This window comes from Canis lupus, chromosome 7 (genome assembly GCF_048164855.1).
Source record: "Canis lupus baileyi chromosome 7, mCanLup2.hap1, whole genome shotgun sequence".
Taxonomy (NCBI): Eukaryota; Metazoa; Chordata; class Mammalia; order Carnivora; family Canidae; genus Canis; species Canis lupus.
The window spans coordinates 8,197,564-8,215,430 of NC_132844.1; the positions used below are offsets into that span (position 1 = coordinate 8,197,564).

General features: G+C 53.8%; 1 protein-coding gene across 3 annotated transcripts in view; it reads left to right on the plus strand.

Annotated features, from left to right (window-relative positions):
- Positions 1-869: 869 nt before the first annotated feature.
- The window catches only part of BEND3 (BEN domain containing 3), a 33,408-nt gene continuing 16,410 nt past the window's right edge, over positions 870-17,867 (plus strand). The window contains exons 1-2 of one of the 3 annotated variants that reach the window (XM_072831893.1): positions 870-968; positions 17,547-17,594. In XM_072831893.1, the coding sequence (XP_072687994.1) occupies positions 17,558-17,594 (37 nt within the window). In that variant the 5' untranslated portion in view covers positions 870-968; positions 17,547-17,557. Of the gene's footprint in view, positions 969-2,028; positions 2,116-12,029; positions 12,371-17,546; positions 17,595-17,867 lie in introns of those variants that run through there. The other 2 variants (XM_072831892.1, XM_072831894.1) reach the window with 2 other exon arrangements.

Sequence of the window (17,867 nt, forward strand, 5' to 3'; positions counted from 1 at the left end):
ATGAAATGCAATTTATACTCTTTAAATTCTAATTATAACTGTCACATTACATTGAAGGTGAGACTACAACTGCTGTATCTGTTAAGCGAGTCAAGCGAGGCAGTGGATCATACGTGTTATTTAATGTGCGAGTGCAAAAAAGTCAAGTTCCCGGCAGAAATCGAAGCGCCTCCATTCCGTCCTCTGGGAATGTATAAATTAACCATTCACCCCCGAGCGGTCCTCCTCCCTTCCTCCCCCCGCCCTATTTTAAAATGTAGATAGGGCGTCTCAAGTCTTTTGAATTTGAAGGGCTGCTATCTCGGCCCCATTCTTTTCATCATCCTGTTTTGAATGACACTGAGCACGTATAGATTCTTTTATAAAAGCACCCCCTGGATGCAGAGCTCGGTTACTCCCGGAGGCTTGCTAATTTTGCATAGCAATTAGTCCTGACTCCTCTCCGAATGGGGCTATCCAAATGCAGCTCCAGAAGGTTCCACGGAGTTCCTCCAAGGTCTCAGATAACCGCGTGTCTTTTGATTTCAGCCCCGAAGGGAGGAAACTTGCATAATGACCGAATCCCCAACGGGAGTGGCCGGGAGGAGGAGTCGGTAATCCCGAAGTCTGCGGCATTCAGAGCGTCCCCGCCACCGGGCTGCACGGAGCCGGCATCTGCCTTCTTTTAAAATCCATTCTACTACCTTCGGTGGCCGCGCGGGGCTGGGCCACATGGTCCTCCCTTGCAGCCAGTCAGCTGTGAGCAGCAGATGGGACCATTTGCATTTTTCTTTTTATATTTTTTACTCCGACCGGCAAATTAAAAGAGTTAGGAAAACACACACACGCACACGCACACGCACAAAACACCTACATCCTCATTGTTTGCCTAACACGTAAACGTGGTTTCAACTGCTGGATCGGGCTTCCCTGACCTTCACACGCCACACCCCTTGCAAGTCCCCGGGACTTCAGAGAATGCCCGAGGGGTAGGTTTCGGGTCGGCCAACTTGCAACCCACGGCGCCCGGAGCTGGAGGGGAGGGGAGGGGAGGGGAGGCTGGGCTCGGCCCCGGCCCAGCGCGCGGGGGGCTCGTGACCGCGGACACCCCGCGGCCGCTCCGTGCTCGGGGCTGCGAGCGCGCGCTCCGGAGCCTCGGGCCGCGTCCGCCTCAAACACCCCGAAACTTTCGGGCTGCGAGGCTCGGCTCGGCTCGGCTCGGGCTCCCCCCCCCCCGGGGGGCGGCCCCCCCGCCCGGGGCAGTGGCCAGGGCCGGCGTCTCCCGCGCCCCCGCCGGGCTGCAGGCGGGCCGGGCCGGGGCCCCCCCGGAGGGGGTGGGGTGCGGGGTCCCGGCGCCCCCAGGTCTTTGTGCGCATCGCGGCGCGGGAACCCCCGCCCGGAGGGGAGGGGAGGGGAGGGGAGGGGAGGGGAGGGGAGGGCCACGGCCGGGCTGCCACCCACCGGGCAGGGACGCGGGCGCGAGGGGAGGAGACGCCTCGCACAGTCGCCGTCCCGCGGAGGGGCAAAAAAAAAAAAAAAAAAAAAAAAAAAGTGGAAAAAGAGGCTTTTCAGGTCCAACTCCTCGGGGCTGGGCCACCGCGCTGGGAGCCATGGCTCGCGGGGGGCGGCCACGCGGCGCGCAGGCACGTTGCCGGCCGCGCTGCCCCGGGGCGCGCCGTGGGTCCGCGGCCCCCGCCCCGCCCCGCCCCGCGCGGGCCCACGTGCAGCGGCGCCCGACGAGCGCGGGGCCGGCGGGTCCCCGGGGCGCGCCCCAGCCCCAGCCCCAGCCCCCGCCCCCGCCCCAGCCCCCGCCGCCGCCGGTCCCGCGTGTGCCCCGCTGAGGGGGAGGGGAGGGGCGGGCGGGGTGGGGGCGGAGGGGTTGTGGTTCCACTGCAGCGGGGGCTCCTGTGTCCTTGTGCGGAAATGACACACGGAGTCCCGTCACGTCACGCGAGAGCGCAGCGCACGGACACACACAAAGAGGGGAAAATACACGGCGCCCTCCCGCCGCCCCCAGCGCCTCCCGGGCCGCGCCGCCCGCCCCCGCCCCCGGCCCGCGCCCCCCACCCCCCCACCCCCACGTGGCGCCCGGCCTCGGCGCGGGCCGCTCGGCGAAGTACACAACTCGCGCCCCAGGTGAGTGCGGCGCGGACCGGGCTGCGGCGCCCGTGCCGGGGCGGGGGCGGGGGCGGGGGCGGGAGCGGGGGCCGCGGCCGGGGCGGCGGGAGCCGGGGCAGGGCCGGGCAGGGCCGGGCAGGGGGCGCGCAGGGGGCCGCCCGGAGCGCGCCCGCCGGGAGCGGCGCCCCCACCCCCCCGCGGGCCGGGCCGGGCCGGGCCGCCGGGGCCCCACGGGCTCGCCGCGCCCATTGTGCCGCGCGCCCCTTTGTGCCCGCTCGGAGCGCGGAGCGCGGCGGCTCCATGGCGTTCGGGCAGCGCGCGCCGGCGGGCGGGGGGACGCGGAGTGGAACGGCCCGCGCCGCCGCCGCCGCCGCCGCCGCCGCCGCCGCCGCCGCCCCACTCGCGCCGTGCGCGGGCCCCGCACCCCCGCCCGGCGCCGCGATGGAGCGGCCGCGGCGGCCGGAAGGCTCGGCGGAGCCGGCGCTGGGCTCGGCGGGGCTGCGGCGGGGCTCACGGCTCGGCGTGTGCGAGGGGGTGTCGGGGCGGGCGCAGGGGGCGGGGACTGGAGGGCGCCGCCGAGCGGGGAGCCGGAGGCCGGAGGAGCCCCCGTTCGCAGGGACGCTGCCTCCCGAGTCTGCAAATGGAGCTGGGCCGGCGGCGGCGGCGGCGGCGGCGGCGGCCGGGAGCGGGCGGGCACGGGCCCCGCCGCCAGGGGGCGCAGCACCCCCCCCCCCCCCCGCCCCGGGCCGTCCACGGCGCAGTTCGCGCTTCCCGCTGCCCGGGAGCTGGAGGCGGGCCCGGCGCCCTGGGTGTGCGCACCCGGCCTGGCGCGAGGCCTTCCCGGCCCCGCGGGGTGCAGCCCGGGCGCCCGCCGCTGCTCGCCGCCCCCTTCCCTCTCGCTGCAGACGCGGGTTCCCACGCAGGCTTTGCCCTCGCCCGGCCGCGAGCTGGGCTGCAGCTCCCCCGGGGGGGGCCTTGGCTCTGCTTTATTTAACGAGGTGTTTGTACGGGGGTGAGAGGGCGGCGGCCCAGGTGGCCCGGCTGGGACCCTGTCCCCCCCCCCCCCATCCCGCACCGGCTACCGGGCGAGGTGCACGGGGCGCGGCTGCTAATGTTCAACTTCCCAAAGGGACTTGTGACGGGCCGCCGCGCCGGGGAGCTGTGGCTGCGGGAAACTGAGGCCAGGGAGTGAGCTCTCCGCCGGCTGGGGTGTCTGAGAGAGGAAAGGAGGAGGTTCTTTTGTTATCCGCACCCCCACCCCCTCGGTTTTTGTTCTGTTTTGGTTAATCACCCGTCCGTAGCTCACGGTTTCATATCACCCTAGAGGACCCCGCCAGGCCCTCGCCCTCCCTGCAGAGGCGCCTGCACACTCCCGCGTCCTCCCCGCGTTGCATCCCCAGCCACTAACCCGGTGCCTGATGGTGCAGTAGGTGCTCAGTAAACACTTGCCAAAGGAGTGGAGAGCCTCTTGGGTTCCACAAGGAGGCCGGGGCCGGTGCAGCCCACCCCTGCCCGGGGGTCCCCTGGGGTCCGCGTGGCCCTTGAAATGAGATTCACGGATCAAACCAGAGCATTTAATATCGGTCACGTAAAAACTCCCACCACTGAATGTGGTTTTTTTTTTTTTTTTTTAATATTTACTTACTTATTTTACTGGAGACACCTATTCCCTCCATGAAGTAATGTAACAAAAGTTTTATGACCTTCCCTTTAGTTACAGCAAAGAAGAGGGACCAGTTAGGACCTAGTAGGATGATCATCCCAATAACCTGTTGATGGGTGTACCACGTTGCCCCGTTTATCAATACCGTCCCCCTTTTGGTCACTTCCAGGTTCCTAAGCATCCTTTGCAGGAGCGGAGGAATTGCAGTGTGTGTAATAATTACGAAGAGAAAAATTAGAATCAACCCTGACAGATTTGATTAGGTGAAAATGTAATCTCTGCATCACGTCCCACCTGCCGCTTTTTAGAACTGACTGAAAAAAAAAAAAAAAAAAAAGCCCCTGAAGCAATGAGGAAGGAAACAAGAAGCTTTTATGAATTGAATTGACACCACGATGAAAAATCTGGGGATGTGTCTTTTAAATACCTCAGAATTTTATAATGGAGAAACACAAGAAGGTTGCTAGCCAACCAGCAAAAATAACTTGGTGTTTAGTGTATGGGAGGTTGGGGTGTAGCGTTTTTTTTTCCTGGCACCTGATTGTGATGACAGGTGGTGAATTATAGTTGCTCCCCTTATTATTCATTGTGCTACTTGCCGGCTAAAGGAAGTTTGGGGAATTATTTGTAGAATTGATCTTCTGGTTGATGGGACTTTGTATCCTCCCCTTGCTGGTGGTTACAGGGATGTATATATGTGGTTATCTTTCACAGAACTGTGCACCCCTCCCCCCAGAGAGGAAATCTTACTGTATGACATAGATATATATATTTAGGATTTTATTTATTTATTTGAAAAGGAGAGAGAACACAAGCAGGGGGAGAGGCAGATGGAGAAGCAGACTCCCCACTGAGCATGGAGCCCAATGTGGGGACTCGATCCCAGGACCCTGGAATCATGACCCAAGCTGAAGGAAGATGCCCAACCAGCTGAGCCACCCATGTGCCCCAGTGTTTTTGTTTTTTTAAAGATTTTATTGATTTGAGAGAGAGCACAGAGGAAGAGGGAGAAGGAGAAGTAGGCACCTCGCTGAGCAGAGAGCCAGATGCGATGCGGGACTCGATCCCGGGGCCCTGGGATCATGACCTGAGCCAAAGGCAGATGCTTAACCAACTGAGCCACCCAGGTGCCCCTTAATAAGATTTAATGTCACGTAAAAACACACACCCCCCCAAATGGGATATTTTATGTGCTTTGTGAGCATCACTTTGGTCTTGTTGTTTCTTTCCCCGTTCAGATTGGACAGTTGTTCTTGCGCTCCCCCACCCCTCGCCTTCCCCAGTATTTCTTGCAACATTATTTCAGCTCAGAGCTCATGTGGTTTCTGGAACTAGCTGCCACACATGACCCCCACATGCCATGCTAAGAGTGTTCCGTGCTGGCATCGGGCCTTCCATATGTCAAACAGGAGAGGTGCTATTTTACTTGGAGTGGTGGTTCATGCCTGGCGTGTTAGTCACTAAGTGATCGGACCTTTTACTTTTGTTTTACTTACTAATTTATTAAAAGATTTTATTTATTTATTTGACTGAGAGAGCGCACAAGCAGGGGGAGTGGCAGGGAGAGGGAGAGGGAGAAGCAGACTCCTGGCCGAGTAGGGAGCCTGACATGGGGCTCGGTCCCAGGACCCTGGGATCATGACCTGGGCCGAAGGCAGACGCTTAACTGACTGAGCCCCCAGCCGCCCCCGAGTGATTGTTTTAGCGCTGAGTTTTTCTCAGCAGCTCACCTGGTAACCTGCCCACACCTCCTTTTCAATCCAGCTTGAAACACGGGTTTTGAAGTCAATCCTCTTAGTTTTTTGTTCTCTACCAGTGGCCCCGCTCCTCTCATTTTCAGTATCAGTGGGCAGTGAAATGCAGTTGCATCAGTATCTATAAGGGCACTGATTGCTCAGTTTGAATAAATTACTTATTGGTTAAATTTTTAAGTTTTTATTTATAGGAGTCCTGTCTCCACCCAACCTGGGGCTCAAGCTCACACCCCAGAGCTGGAGAGTCACCTGCTCCTCCAGTGGAGCCGGCCCCTGGCCGTGGGTTTGAGCATGGAAGCTGGTGAATGGAAGGCCGGAGGCTTGGGCTTGGGGGGGTATTTACACCAGACTCTGCCCCACCTCTAATTAGCTCATGTGGTCACAAGACCATGCACTCGAAAAAGTGGGAAGTACAGAGCAAACTCAGCTTGTACCTCCTAGGAAAATTAGTCACCACTGTACAGTCAGTCACATGGGTGACTGCTGGGGTGTGCTGGCCCTCTTTTCCTCCTTGAGCCCCAGCTTCTGGGTGCCCAGGTTAAAGTTGTAAGTCTGGTGCCTCTTACAGGTTGATGTCTGAGGAAGGGACCCCTCCTGGGCCCCAGGAAGGTGCTAACGGTAACGGCCTAGCCATGGCCTAGCCGAGGAGGGCGTCACGCGCAGTCACGCTCAGGCCGGACCGCAGGCAGGCATGCTGGAAGACGTGGTTGTGCTCTAAGGAAGGCAGCAACAATTACAGCTCTAGAACACTCGGGGGAAAATTGCCCTGGTTTTTGCGAGGACTGGTATTTTTCAGACTGCATTTGCAGATGTGTCTAAAAATAAAAACAAATTGCAAACATGTCCTGCAAGTCCCAGGGGCAGGATGCCACTGCCAAGAGGGCCGAGTTCTGAGAGCCCCAGGACTCCCAGCCGGTCCTGTAAACGCAGAGACCCGAGCCCCGCAAGAGCAGATGGCATGGGAACATTCCTTCTGTCCTTAGGGAGAGTATTTTATTTGATTTCATCCCCTTCCAGTTAGTTTTGCTGTGCCTTTTATTTAAAAGAAAAATTACTAAACTTTTATTTTAAGTTACTAAACTTTTAAAAGCTTTGAGCCATATTAATTTTGCAGCTTTAAAATATATCCACTGTTAAGATGACTCTGAAAATCTTTTCTTTTTTTTTTTTTTAAAGGTTTATATCGGATAACATTCACTAAATGCAATGTGCCAGTCATTTTCTCCTTTGTAGTTTTTGCAAAAATTCTCGGGGTAGTGTAGTGTGTTGAGCTCCATTTTACAGAAGAAAGAACCAGGGCCTGGTAAGCAACTTGTCCCGGGTGTTAATAAGCTGAACAGAGGCGGAGCCAGGGTTTTAACCCGAATCTTTCTAACCCTAGAGTTCAGTAGGGAATTCCCTTTTCTTCGGGATCAGCTGCACTTGTCCCTACTCTGGTGGTCCAAGGGCCCATCTGGCCAGGTGGCTTGCTCAGCATCAGAGCCCAGCCTGCAAACCGGCGCTCAGTGGGAAGGCAGGAGGCAGAGTGTGGGATGGCCTTGCCCCATTTGGTCCAGCTCTTTCTGGAAGGCTCCAATGAGGAGCCTGAGTCCACCCTGCTTCCTTCCCTCTTTTTGCTTTCTCTGATGCCTTCTCCGCTGCTCTCCCTGCTTCTCCACCTGCAAAATCAGAGGGCTCTTGTGAGGATTCCGTGGGTTAATATGTAAAACAGACCGAGGAGCCAGCACTGCAGAATGTGAGCTGTTGTCCTCCTTTCCTGTGCTTAATTTTTAAAGTCGATTTGACAGGGGCGCCTGGGTGGCTCAGTCAGTGACCTTTGGCTCAGGTCATTGATCCCAGGATCCTGGGATCGAGCCCCCACCTGGGGCTCCCTGCCCTGCGGGGAGTCTGCTTCTCCCTCTCCCTCTGCCCCCACCCCCCCACTCATGTTCTCGCTTGCTCTGCTCCCTCTCACTCTCTCTCTCTCTCAAATACATACACTTGGGGGATCCCTGGGTGGCTCAGCGGTTTAGCATCTGCCTTTGGCTCAGGGTGTGATCCCAGGGTCCCGGGATCGAGTCCCGCGTCAGGCTTCCCACAGGGAGCCTGCCTCTCCCTCTGCCTATCTCTGCCTCTCTGTGTCTCTCAGGAATAAATAAATAAAATCGTAAAAAAAAGATACATACACTTAAAAAATAAATAAAATCACTATGACGAGTGTCACAAAGTCAGATCAGTTGTGACGGCTGTGAAAGGGATGAGGTGAGTTTTTGTTAGACCATAAACTTAAGTCCTGAGTGTGTCTTCCACGGGATACCTCGGAACGGATCCGAGCGTATTTCCTCGGCGTTAGCCTTTGTGTGAGGCGACACTGTTGAGCCACCGGCTGCGGGGTCTCCGGCTCCCAGCCCAGGGCTCTTCTGGGCCTCACGTTCTCAAGCAGCCCTTCCGCCGGGGAGAGTTGGCCTCCCTGCTCTGGAAACGGGCCTTGGGAGGTGCGGAGGATCCGATCGGGGCCGCAGGGGCCTGGTCTTCCGGACCACACCTCAGCCCGGTGGCCTGCGCCGCGTTCGGCGGCCGTTTCCGAGGGAGAGGGCCGGAGTCCTGAGTCAGCTGGCTGCGCCCCGAACCTCGAGGTTTCAGGAAGCCCAAGTACTTCCCATTTCTGGGCCGCTGCTGGTCCTGTGCGAGCCCTGGCCGGCCGCAGGCCCTGGCGCCTCCCTGCTCCCACGGGCGCAGATTCTCCGGGAGGAACGTGCTGGAGAGGACCCCTGGCCACTCCCAGCCCCGGCTGAGCAGCACGGGAGCGCGTTGTCCTTTGCACACCTGTGGGACACTCAGGGAGGAGACCGTGCCCCTGTAAAGGCAGTGGGGCTTTGGCAAGGAGTCCCCACCCCAGGTCACCCCCGCTCTCCCTGCTGTGGCTTGTGTTCAGCTCTCAACAAGGATTCCCCAAGTCAGGTCCTTATTACCCACCTGAACCAGTGCCCTCAGCACACCTTCCCTTCTCTGGCTCAGCCGCTCCTCAGCTCTGCAGACCTCCCGACCTGCCCTCTCCCCTCTACGTCCCGCTGCTTGTCCCTGCAGCCAGGCCCCTCAGAGCAGGCCTCTGCTTGCCCAGTTGGGGCCAGTTTTGAGGAGTTGGGAGGAGGATCCCAGAGGCGGGTCTGAACATCTCTCGGACACCAGAGAACAGGCTGAAGAAAGGGCCACGTTTAACAGTTGTCATGCAGAGCACAGAAACCCCAAAAGGGAGGCCCCTGCCCTGGTGAACTTGCTAAGCTTCCGGCCAGTCCACTGGTTTCCCCAGCCAGCCACAAACCCTCCAGTGACCTGGCCTTCCATCCCTGATTCAGAAGACCGTGCTCTGGTTTTTTGGTCTTGTTGGGTTTTTTTTTTTTTTTTTTTCTTCCCATAAAATTGGCCTTATTTTGAAAACCCTTCAAGTATCGGGCAAATCTCCGAGCCTATAATATACCCGCTAGGAAATGACATTTCCTTATGGTTCAGAACTGATCTCTTCACCTTCTTATTCACACCCAGGCTTATGAGCTGAGACTTTTTCCTAATCTCTCCTCCCTACACTGAGGAGCATTTTCTACCTTCAGAGGCAATAATTCAGAGACAGTTATGAAATGAAAGGTTTTTCCTGATTTGTCAGTTGTTCTCTCGTTTCTTAGATTATCAGCATTTTAAATGTTTAAAAGTTAAAATGATTTGATCTTACATAACTAGCATCTAGTTGTTTGTAGGCCTAAGTTAGAATATAGCCTGGGCCTGTGCTGTTTTCATATTGTAATACTTCTTATTTTTTCATTTTTGAAAGTTTCTTTTTCATTTTCAAAGAACTGGATGCCCACTGTAGAACATTTGGAAAATAGAAGGAAATCTTACGAAAAAAAATCATCCATAATCTCCTAATTGGAGGTGATTAACATTTTGGCATATTTCCTTCCAGCTGCTTTATGGCAGTTTTTAATTACGCAGTTGACATATCCCCAGCGAACTTTGAAGTATGTTATTATTGACTGGGTTGGCCCTGTAATGAACAATTGATTTTGAATCTTTACACATAATTTAATGCTCAGCTCTTCTGTCAATTGAGGTGTCGAATTCGTGTGTTGAGAAAATGTGTGGAAGTTGACTTCCTAACTTTGTATAATGGAAATAACAATGGTGATCTGTGGGGAATCTCATTCCAGGTCACATTCAGTTTGTTGTCTCTCCCACTTTCTCTGCAACTTTTGTGTTTATCAGTAAATAATAACAGCTGATGGCTGTGGAGGGCTTCTGCACCAGGATTTCCACCCTCAGGCTAACACTCATTCCTGCCTGCGCTTGGCCTGAGATCCTCTGCCTTCCTCAGTGTGGCCGCTGCACATCAGAACTTCCAAGTGCCTGAGGCTCCGCAGGTGACAGAAGGATTTGGGTATAGGCCCTTATAAGCAGAAGGTGATGAGAAAGATCAAGATTTGCCCAGCTAAACATTGACAAAGTTTTTCTTTTCTTTTTTTTAAAGATTTTATTCACCTATTCATGAGAGACACAGAGAGACAGGCAGAGACACAGGCAGAGGGAGAAGCAGGCTCCATGCGGGAGCCGGAGGTGGGGCTCGACCCCGGGACCCTGGGGTCACGCCCTGGGCCAAAGGCAGATGCTCAACGGCGGCGGAGCCACCCAGGCGTCCCTTACAAAGTTATTTTCAAAGTAGATTCTTTCTCCCCCTAGAATTTGCTTTAATGTTATTTCTCTCCTCTACCCACCCTGCAAAAGAGAAAAGTCTGGTAAGTATATGTCAGAGCTGGAAATTATTTGTATCCAGGTTGCAAAACGGTGAGCATTGGTGGGCTGCGCAGCTGTGGCAGGCGGCCCGTGTTTACTAGATTTGAGTGAGTTATGGTTGTTATGGAAACCCTAATGTAATATCTCCGAACCTTGGGGTTCTGAGTGCTCTTTCCTTCCTGTTACTTTTATCTTACAGTGTTGACCCATCCTCCCCTCTGACAGAGGTTCCCAGAGTCCCGTCTTCCTTATCCAGGCCCTCTGTCTCTACTTGGATTGCTTGCGATCAGTCCCTGTAAAGAAGTTGTGTGGTCCGTCGTCCCCTGCAGAGGACAGTGCCCCCGCTGGCACACAGTGGGGGGTGTGCTCCCCAGAGCCCCGGGCAGGGAGGCTTGAGCATGTTCCCAGCCTTCCTGAGCCTGGGATCCCAGACGTGGGAAACGAGATCGTCTCCAAGGTCCTTTTTGTCTCTAAAAGCGTGCCTCAGTTTCCAAACGTGTAAAATGAGACCAACAGGAGTCCCTACCTCATAGGATTGTTAGAGAAGTTAGTTTACTGTAAAGTTCTTTCCACGCGGCATCTTCTACACAGTGTAAAGTATGGATTCTCCTCTGAGCGTGCAGGGCAGTGGGGAGAGGGGTCCCAGAGAATGGCATAGTGCGCCTGCACCCCGGGAGCTGGCCCCGATGGGCACAGGGGGCCGCCCCTCTAGTGCCCTCAGCCCTACCTGTACACGGGGCGCTCCTTCCCCACGGAAGCACACTACCGTGGCCCTCACCGTCCCCTCCCAGAGAAGCTACTCACTCTGGGTCCTTGTCACCCAGTCTGCTTCCGGGGGGAAGCAGTTTCTAGTTTCTAGAAACTAGTTCAAAGTTTCTAGTTCAAACTAGAAAAAACAGTGATAGAGGAGTTTCCATGATACATTAAGTGGAAAAAGAAGGAACAGGATCCTAAACCTTCCAGTTCCAGCATCTCTTTATATGCTGAAAAAAATCACTGAAGACCCCAAGAGCCTTGGCTTATATGGGTTATATCTGTCAATATTTACTGTGCTGGAAGTAAAATGGAGGGGCGCCTGGGTGGCTCAGTCGGTTGGGCATCCGGGTCATGGTTTTCGCTCAGGTCGTGATCTCGGGGTCGTGGCATTGAGCCCCATGTCGGGCTCCATGCTTAGTGCAGAGTCTGCTTAGGATTCTCTCCATCTGTGTCTCCCCCCTGCTTGCATGCTTTCTCTCTCTCTCTCTAAATAAAGGAATAAATGAAAGTCTTTAAAAAAATTTTTTTTAAAGAAATTAAAATGGAGAAGTGTTTAAATATTTGTTAAATCATTTAAAAACAGGGACCCCTGGTGGCTCAGCAGTTGAGCGCCTTCCTTTGGCCCAGGGCGTCATCCTGGAGTTCTGGGATCCAGTCCCACATCGGGCTCCCTGCAGGGAGCCTGCTTCTTCTGCCTATGTCTCTGCCTCTCTCTCTCTCTCTGTGTGTCTCATGAATAAATAAAATCTTTTAAAAAGTCATTTAAAAACAACCATAATATTAAAAGGTAGTGTCAATAATAAAATATTATTTTAATGGATTAATATTTTATGAAAGGTAACTTATTAATTTATGAAAGGTAACATTAATATTTTAATGAAAGGTAACTATTCTTCCCCTCCAAAGAAAAAATCTTAGTGAAAAGATTGGTATTGTTTATGTTCTTTTTTTTTTTTTTTTTTAAAGATTTTATTTTGGGCAGCCCGGGTGGCTCAGCGGTTTAGCACTTGCCTTCAGCCCAAGGTGTGATCCTGGAGACCCAAGATCGAGTCCCATGTCGGGCTCCCTGCATGGAGGCTGCTTCTCCCTCTGTGTCTCTGCCTCTCTCTCTCTCTCTCTCTCTGTGTCTCTCATAAAGATAAAATCTTAAAAAAAAAAATTTATTTTTAAAGTCATCTCTACACCTGATGTGGGACTTGAACTCACAACCCCGAGATCAAGAGTCACAGGCTCGGCTGACTGAGCGAGCCAGGCGCCCCTGTGCTGTTTACGTTCTTGGCAACTCTCTTGAATATCGGACCTCATAGAAGACAGCTGAATTTGCCTGTCGGCCTCGGAGGTCAGTCTTTTGCAAAATACCATGTCCTGTAGCCTCTGGAAAGCTCTCCTCCGCGGGAGAGGAAAGGGGCAGCGAGAGCGCAGTGGGTATAAAAACCGTTCTCATCTCACGGAACCCTTCCAAGGGTCTTGAATATACTCGTAAACTGGCTTTCCGAAAAGAAAAAAAAAAGAAAAGACCAAGCTGATTTTCAAAATGTCCAATGTCCGTGGTGTCAAGGCTGCGGCTGCGGCCCAGGTGCAGGCGCCGACCGGTCCCCCTGCGGCAGGACCGCCCCCGAGCACCCCAGCACCCCAGCACCGGCCGCGCTTGCCCAGAGGCTCCTGGGGACCCGGGGACAGTGGGCTTTTAAGCCGCATGTCCTTTTGTACTTCGGGATTTTGTTTCTGGTGCCTTCGGTTCTCCAGTCCAAAGGGAGGGAGGGGAAAAAAAAAGGACTTCAAGCGTCTTCCCTTCTTAAGGTGAGCTCCCCAAATGGGCATCGATGGCCTGTAATTCGTGAACCTTCTCCCCGTTTGCATTTCTCTGTGGCATCTCCTGGAATCGTTCTGTCCCAGGGGCACTGGTTCCCGCTCGTTGCCCCCCAGACCCCCGCCTGTCCTCGCAGACGCCCTTGTCCCCCCCCACCCCCCCAGGAGCTGCAGAGGCCCTGCCCATGTAGTGCATCGAAGTGGCCAATCTGAGCAACTTTGCCTTTGTAATTTGATATTCCAGTGGCTAAAGCGTCTTGTTATTTATTTATTTATTATTTTTTTGTGTGTTGTTATTTCTCAACGTTTGGGGAATTACCCTCCCTTTTTGTGCTTCTTGTGAACGGGAGGCTTCTCTGCCGGGGTCATGCCCCCCCCCCCCAAAGTCGAACACTGCCTGTCTGGCTCCGGGCAGGAGAGCAGAGGCTCTGAGGCATTTTAATAAAATCACATACACTCTTCCGAGCTGTGCAACATTGAAACCTTTCTGTACCCATGACAGTCACTTAGCCTGAGGCTTCCTAGGCTGCTTGGTTTAAAAAAAAGAGAAAGAAATGAACATTTTCAGTAATTAAATTAACCCCTGGAGACTGGCTCCGTTTGAGAGTTTCCCCCCCAAGAGGTCATGGACGTCTTAGAACCTGTGGTATTTTAGCCACAGGTGGCAGCTGGCTGCACGGGGCCCACTGACACTTGTCCCTTTGGGTTTGGCCAGGGGTTTTCGTGGCAGGGGACAGCCACCCACTGGGGGCGAAAGCTGACTCTCCGGGCCGTGCGGATGCGTCGTTAAGGTTAAGGCCGCAGTTTGTGAGACGTGGTAAGAGAAATAAGAGCATCCTGGAAAGGAGAGGGTGTGCCGGCGACAGCGCCCCGCAGGCCGGGCGGGTCACAGTCCCAGCGGCCCGGTGGCCGTGCTGGCTGGTGACTCCTGCGTAACCTGCGCTTACGGGAGAAACGGAACTCCTGTGGCAGGCCCGGCGTCCACGCCGCCTGAGCAGCCTTGTCACCATCGTCTGGGCAGGTGGCCGCGTGCGGAGGTAGCGGTGTGCGGCCCTCTCCGGTCCACCCGGCGGGACGCCAACACGGCCACTGTGCCCGCGCGGGGACGCCGGGAAGTGCCCACACGCCCCTCCCGGAGCACCCCTTCTGTACGGTGGGGTACAGTCTGCGCGCTGCATGGGACCGGCTGGTTTTCCAGGTAGCCGCCTGCGAGCGAAGGCAGGTCCGGGTGTTCCGCTGCTGCTGGGCAGAGGGATCCACGGTGGAAACGGGCGCCGGTGCCCATCAGAAGAGCCTTTAACAAAAGAAAAAAAGATTTTATTTATTAATGAGAGACACACAGAGAGGCAGAGACCTAGGCAGAGAGAGAGAGAGGGAGGGAGAGAAGCAGGCTCCCTGCAGGGAGCCCGACATGGGACTGGATCCGGTGTCTCCAGGAGCAGGCCCTAGGCAGGCGCCAAACCGCCGAGCCCCCCAGGGATCCCTCATCAGAAGACCCTTAACAGAAGGAGGAGGATTCGTGATTTCCACTGCAGGTGGCTGAGTGGAGATGCACATAGACTCTTTTTGAACCCTCCTCCTGCCACTTAGCAGCTTGGTGACACTGGACAAGTCACCTGCCTTGTGTCCCCTCTGCCCCTTCGGTATTCGAATAGTATATTTTCATAATCAAAATGATATTTTATTTTTTATTAAGATTTTCCTTATTCATGAGAGAGGCAGAGACACAGGCAGAGGGAGAAGCAGGCTCCCCGTGGGTCCCACGCGGGACCCAATTCCAGGACCCCGAGGTCACGACCTGAGCCCAAGGCAGATGCTCAACCACTGAGCCACCCAGGGGCCCCCAAAATGATAATTTAAAAATAACTTTTTCTGTTTTCATTGGGGTATAGTTGACACATAAGCATTGTCTGTATTTAAGGGGTATGCCCTTGGTTTCTCTATTGGTAAAATTGGGATTAAAATAGCTCTGGGTGAGAGGGCAGCGTCCATGAAGTGGCCGATGCGTCTGGCTCACGGTTTGTGGGCAGCTGATGTCACCGAGGACCCTCGCTCCTGTCCCCGCCGCACGATCAGATGCGTTGTGAGTTCTTCAGGCTTAGCCAGTGGGAGGTTCCCCAGCTTGCCGAGGAGCTGGGCTGCTTTTGCTGGCTGGGTGGGAAGGGGTCCCCGTGCTGTGTGGTCTGGGTTACCTCTGGGCTAACCTAGCATCGCTCACTGGTCTAAGGTGACTCCGGCCCCAAAGCAGTTACCCTCTGGGTGTCTTGATTGCCCAGGAAGCTGGCCACTGGGAGCCTTGCCAGCTCCCCTTCTGGCTTTCTGCGCACCCACGGGTGGCTCAGATGTGTGCTCTTCCTTCCCCAGTTTCTGACATGGGACGGTCAGAAGGCAAGTGCTGTGTTGCGTGGTGTGGGTTGGAGAATACCCTTCCTGCCACCCCCGCAGCCCCAGCCCAGCCCCAGCTCCATGCTGCTCGCTGGGAAAGCGCAGTGGGGTAGATAAAATACTAGATGGCCAGGCTGGCCTTGCTCAGCACTGTGGTTCTTGTGCTGTGGTTTTTTCATCGACACCTGTTTTCCTCCAGGATTTGCTTGTCCTTTTAATGCTGTCTGCTTAGCTGAGTCTTTGTGGTTTCTTTCACCTTGACCCTTTCTTTCCCCCACATAAGCCGTCCGCCTTCTCCTCCCTTTCCCACCACTTCTCCCCAGAGAGTAATTTGTTTTGTACGCCGAACCCTGTCTGAGAAGCCGCACTCGGTCCTGCCCGTCTGCTCTGCTGCGTCTCCCCTCTGCTCTTGATTTCAGGGAGTGGGTTCTGGGCCGTGTGGCAGGGTTTCCAAGGGCGGTTGGCAGGCAGGCGAGGCCCTAAGTGCATTCCCTTGGGAAGCCTCCTGTCTGGGCTGCGGGTCCAGACACTTGAACTTCTCCCTGGCATTGGCCACCTTCCTGTCTGCAGACTACACTTTGCCTACCTGCCAGTGCCCCCCCCCTCATACCCCACCCCTGCCCTGGGGGAAGATGTCAAGTTTTTTTCCTTGAATTTAATGGAAATTGTATTTGCTAAGATTCACTGTTGGTAAAATAGCTCTCAGACCTTTGAATCTGACTTACTGTTTTCTCTCAACATCATCTTGTGTGTTACGTTTTTCAGATAGCAGATAATTTGGTAAACAGGAATTATTTTCAGTGTAATCGCACTTTCAAATAAATCTTATATTTTCTTGTGCCTCCGAAAATTAGTCCTGTAGCGATGCCTGTTATAAAGTCATTGTGACACTCTGAGGATAGCACGTCGCATCATAAGCACTATATGTGTGTTGCTGTTAGTGAATTTTGAAGTTGTTATTGCGTGCATAGATCACCTAGACTCGGTCACTGTCTCTTGCACCCCACCCCCTCATTCATCCATCTAGAACAAGGGACCGCACACCATCTTTTGGGTATTTGGTAAATAGTTTACTGGACTTTGTAGATAGCATCCCTCTTCCTTCTAGAAATTTCTTAAAAGATACTTCTTAGTCCTGCTCTCCTCTGATGCTTAAGCAAAATGGGAACTTAGTATCTGTAGGCAGCTTAATCAGTCGTGGGAACCGCAACTCAATGGCAATAGTGCCGGCTGTCCGTGTTTTCCAACGTCACTACCTCATTTACTCCTTATACTATTTATGGATGCTGTTATGTAATATGGGGAATCTCAGAGACTTAATGCCACTTGTGATCATGGTGTCCGTTCCATTCTGTCTGGGGCAGTGGGAGTGAGAGTCAGGGCTGCCTCTGCACTGGACCCTGGAGCCCCTACAGTGCCCCTCGCTCTCTTGTGGCGCCCCTGCCCCTTTCCTCTCTCATTCCCTCATCGGTAAGAAGAAGGGTTTGGACCAGATTATGTGGAGCTCGAGAGTTTTAAAAACCCACACTGACTCTTCTTGTTGCTTTGGAAGGAAGGGCTAGACCAGTACCATCCAATAAAAATAGAATGTAAGCCACTTACGTAATTTTAAAATCACCAGTAGCTACATTACAAGAAAAGGTGAAATTAATTTTAATAATAAAGTTTTATTTAGCCCAATAAATCTGACATTGTTTCAACATATAATCAGCATAAAAAAAGATTATCTTACTTTTTTTTGTTTGTTCTGCTACATCTTTGAAATCCAGAGTGTACTTTTATACTTCCAGCACATCTTCATTTGGGCTGGCCACACTTCCAATCCTCAGTAGCCATGTGACTGTTGGCTGCCATCTGGGGCGGCGTGGGTCTTTCTGGAACACCTGGAGTCTCATGACCCGCTCGTGTCCAGAGGAGCCTCGGCCTACATCCTCAGCCAGCCTTTTCATTCTGTGGCTGGAATTTAGAAAGCAGGGACCCACAGGAGATCACCCGAACTTGGGTCTTTTGTAAGACTTGATTTTCTCAAATAACGTTTCCCCCTCGGTCTGAAAGTGACTCTGTTGATGCTTTAAGACGCGTTCTGCGTGAAGTTTCGAGAAGTCCCCCCAGAGGGTGTTCGGGAGGCCTGGCTGCTTCTGAGCGACTGCAGGCAAACACTGAGAGGATGCAGTTTTCCATGATGTGAGGGAACAGTATCAGCTTAACCTTCCATTACCCAGAGCCAGGGTTGGGAGGGGAAGGGAATTTCTTATGGGTATGGAAAATTAAGAAATAAATCAAGCAATAAATCAAGACTTTGTCTTTGTCTTTTCATTTAGTGGAATAGAAGATGAACTCAACTGAATTCAGTGAAGATGTAGAAGAAGGTAAAAAAAAAAGCTTCTTTTTAAAAAGTAATTTTAATTTAATATTTTTTATTAGGTCATACACGATATGGTTAAAAAATATAAAAAGTTACGGAGTGAAAAATCAATAGAAAGCCTCTTCTCACGCTTGCTTCCCATCCCCCTCTGCCCGTACTTACCTGCTGTAAATGTCTTATGTATCTTTCCAGAGTTACTTTTTTTAAAGTATCATTTAAAAGATAGTATTTGTTTCTTTCTCTCCATCTCCTGTCTTTCCCCCAAAAAAGACCTTAA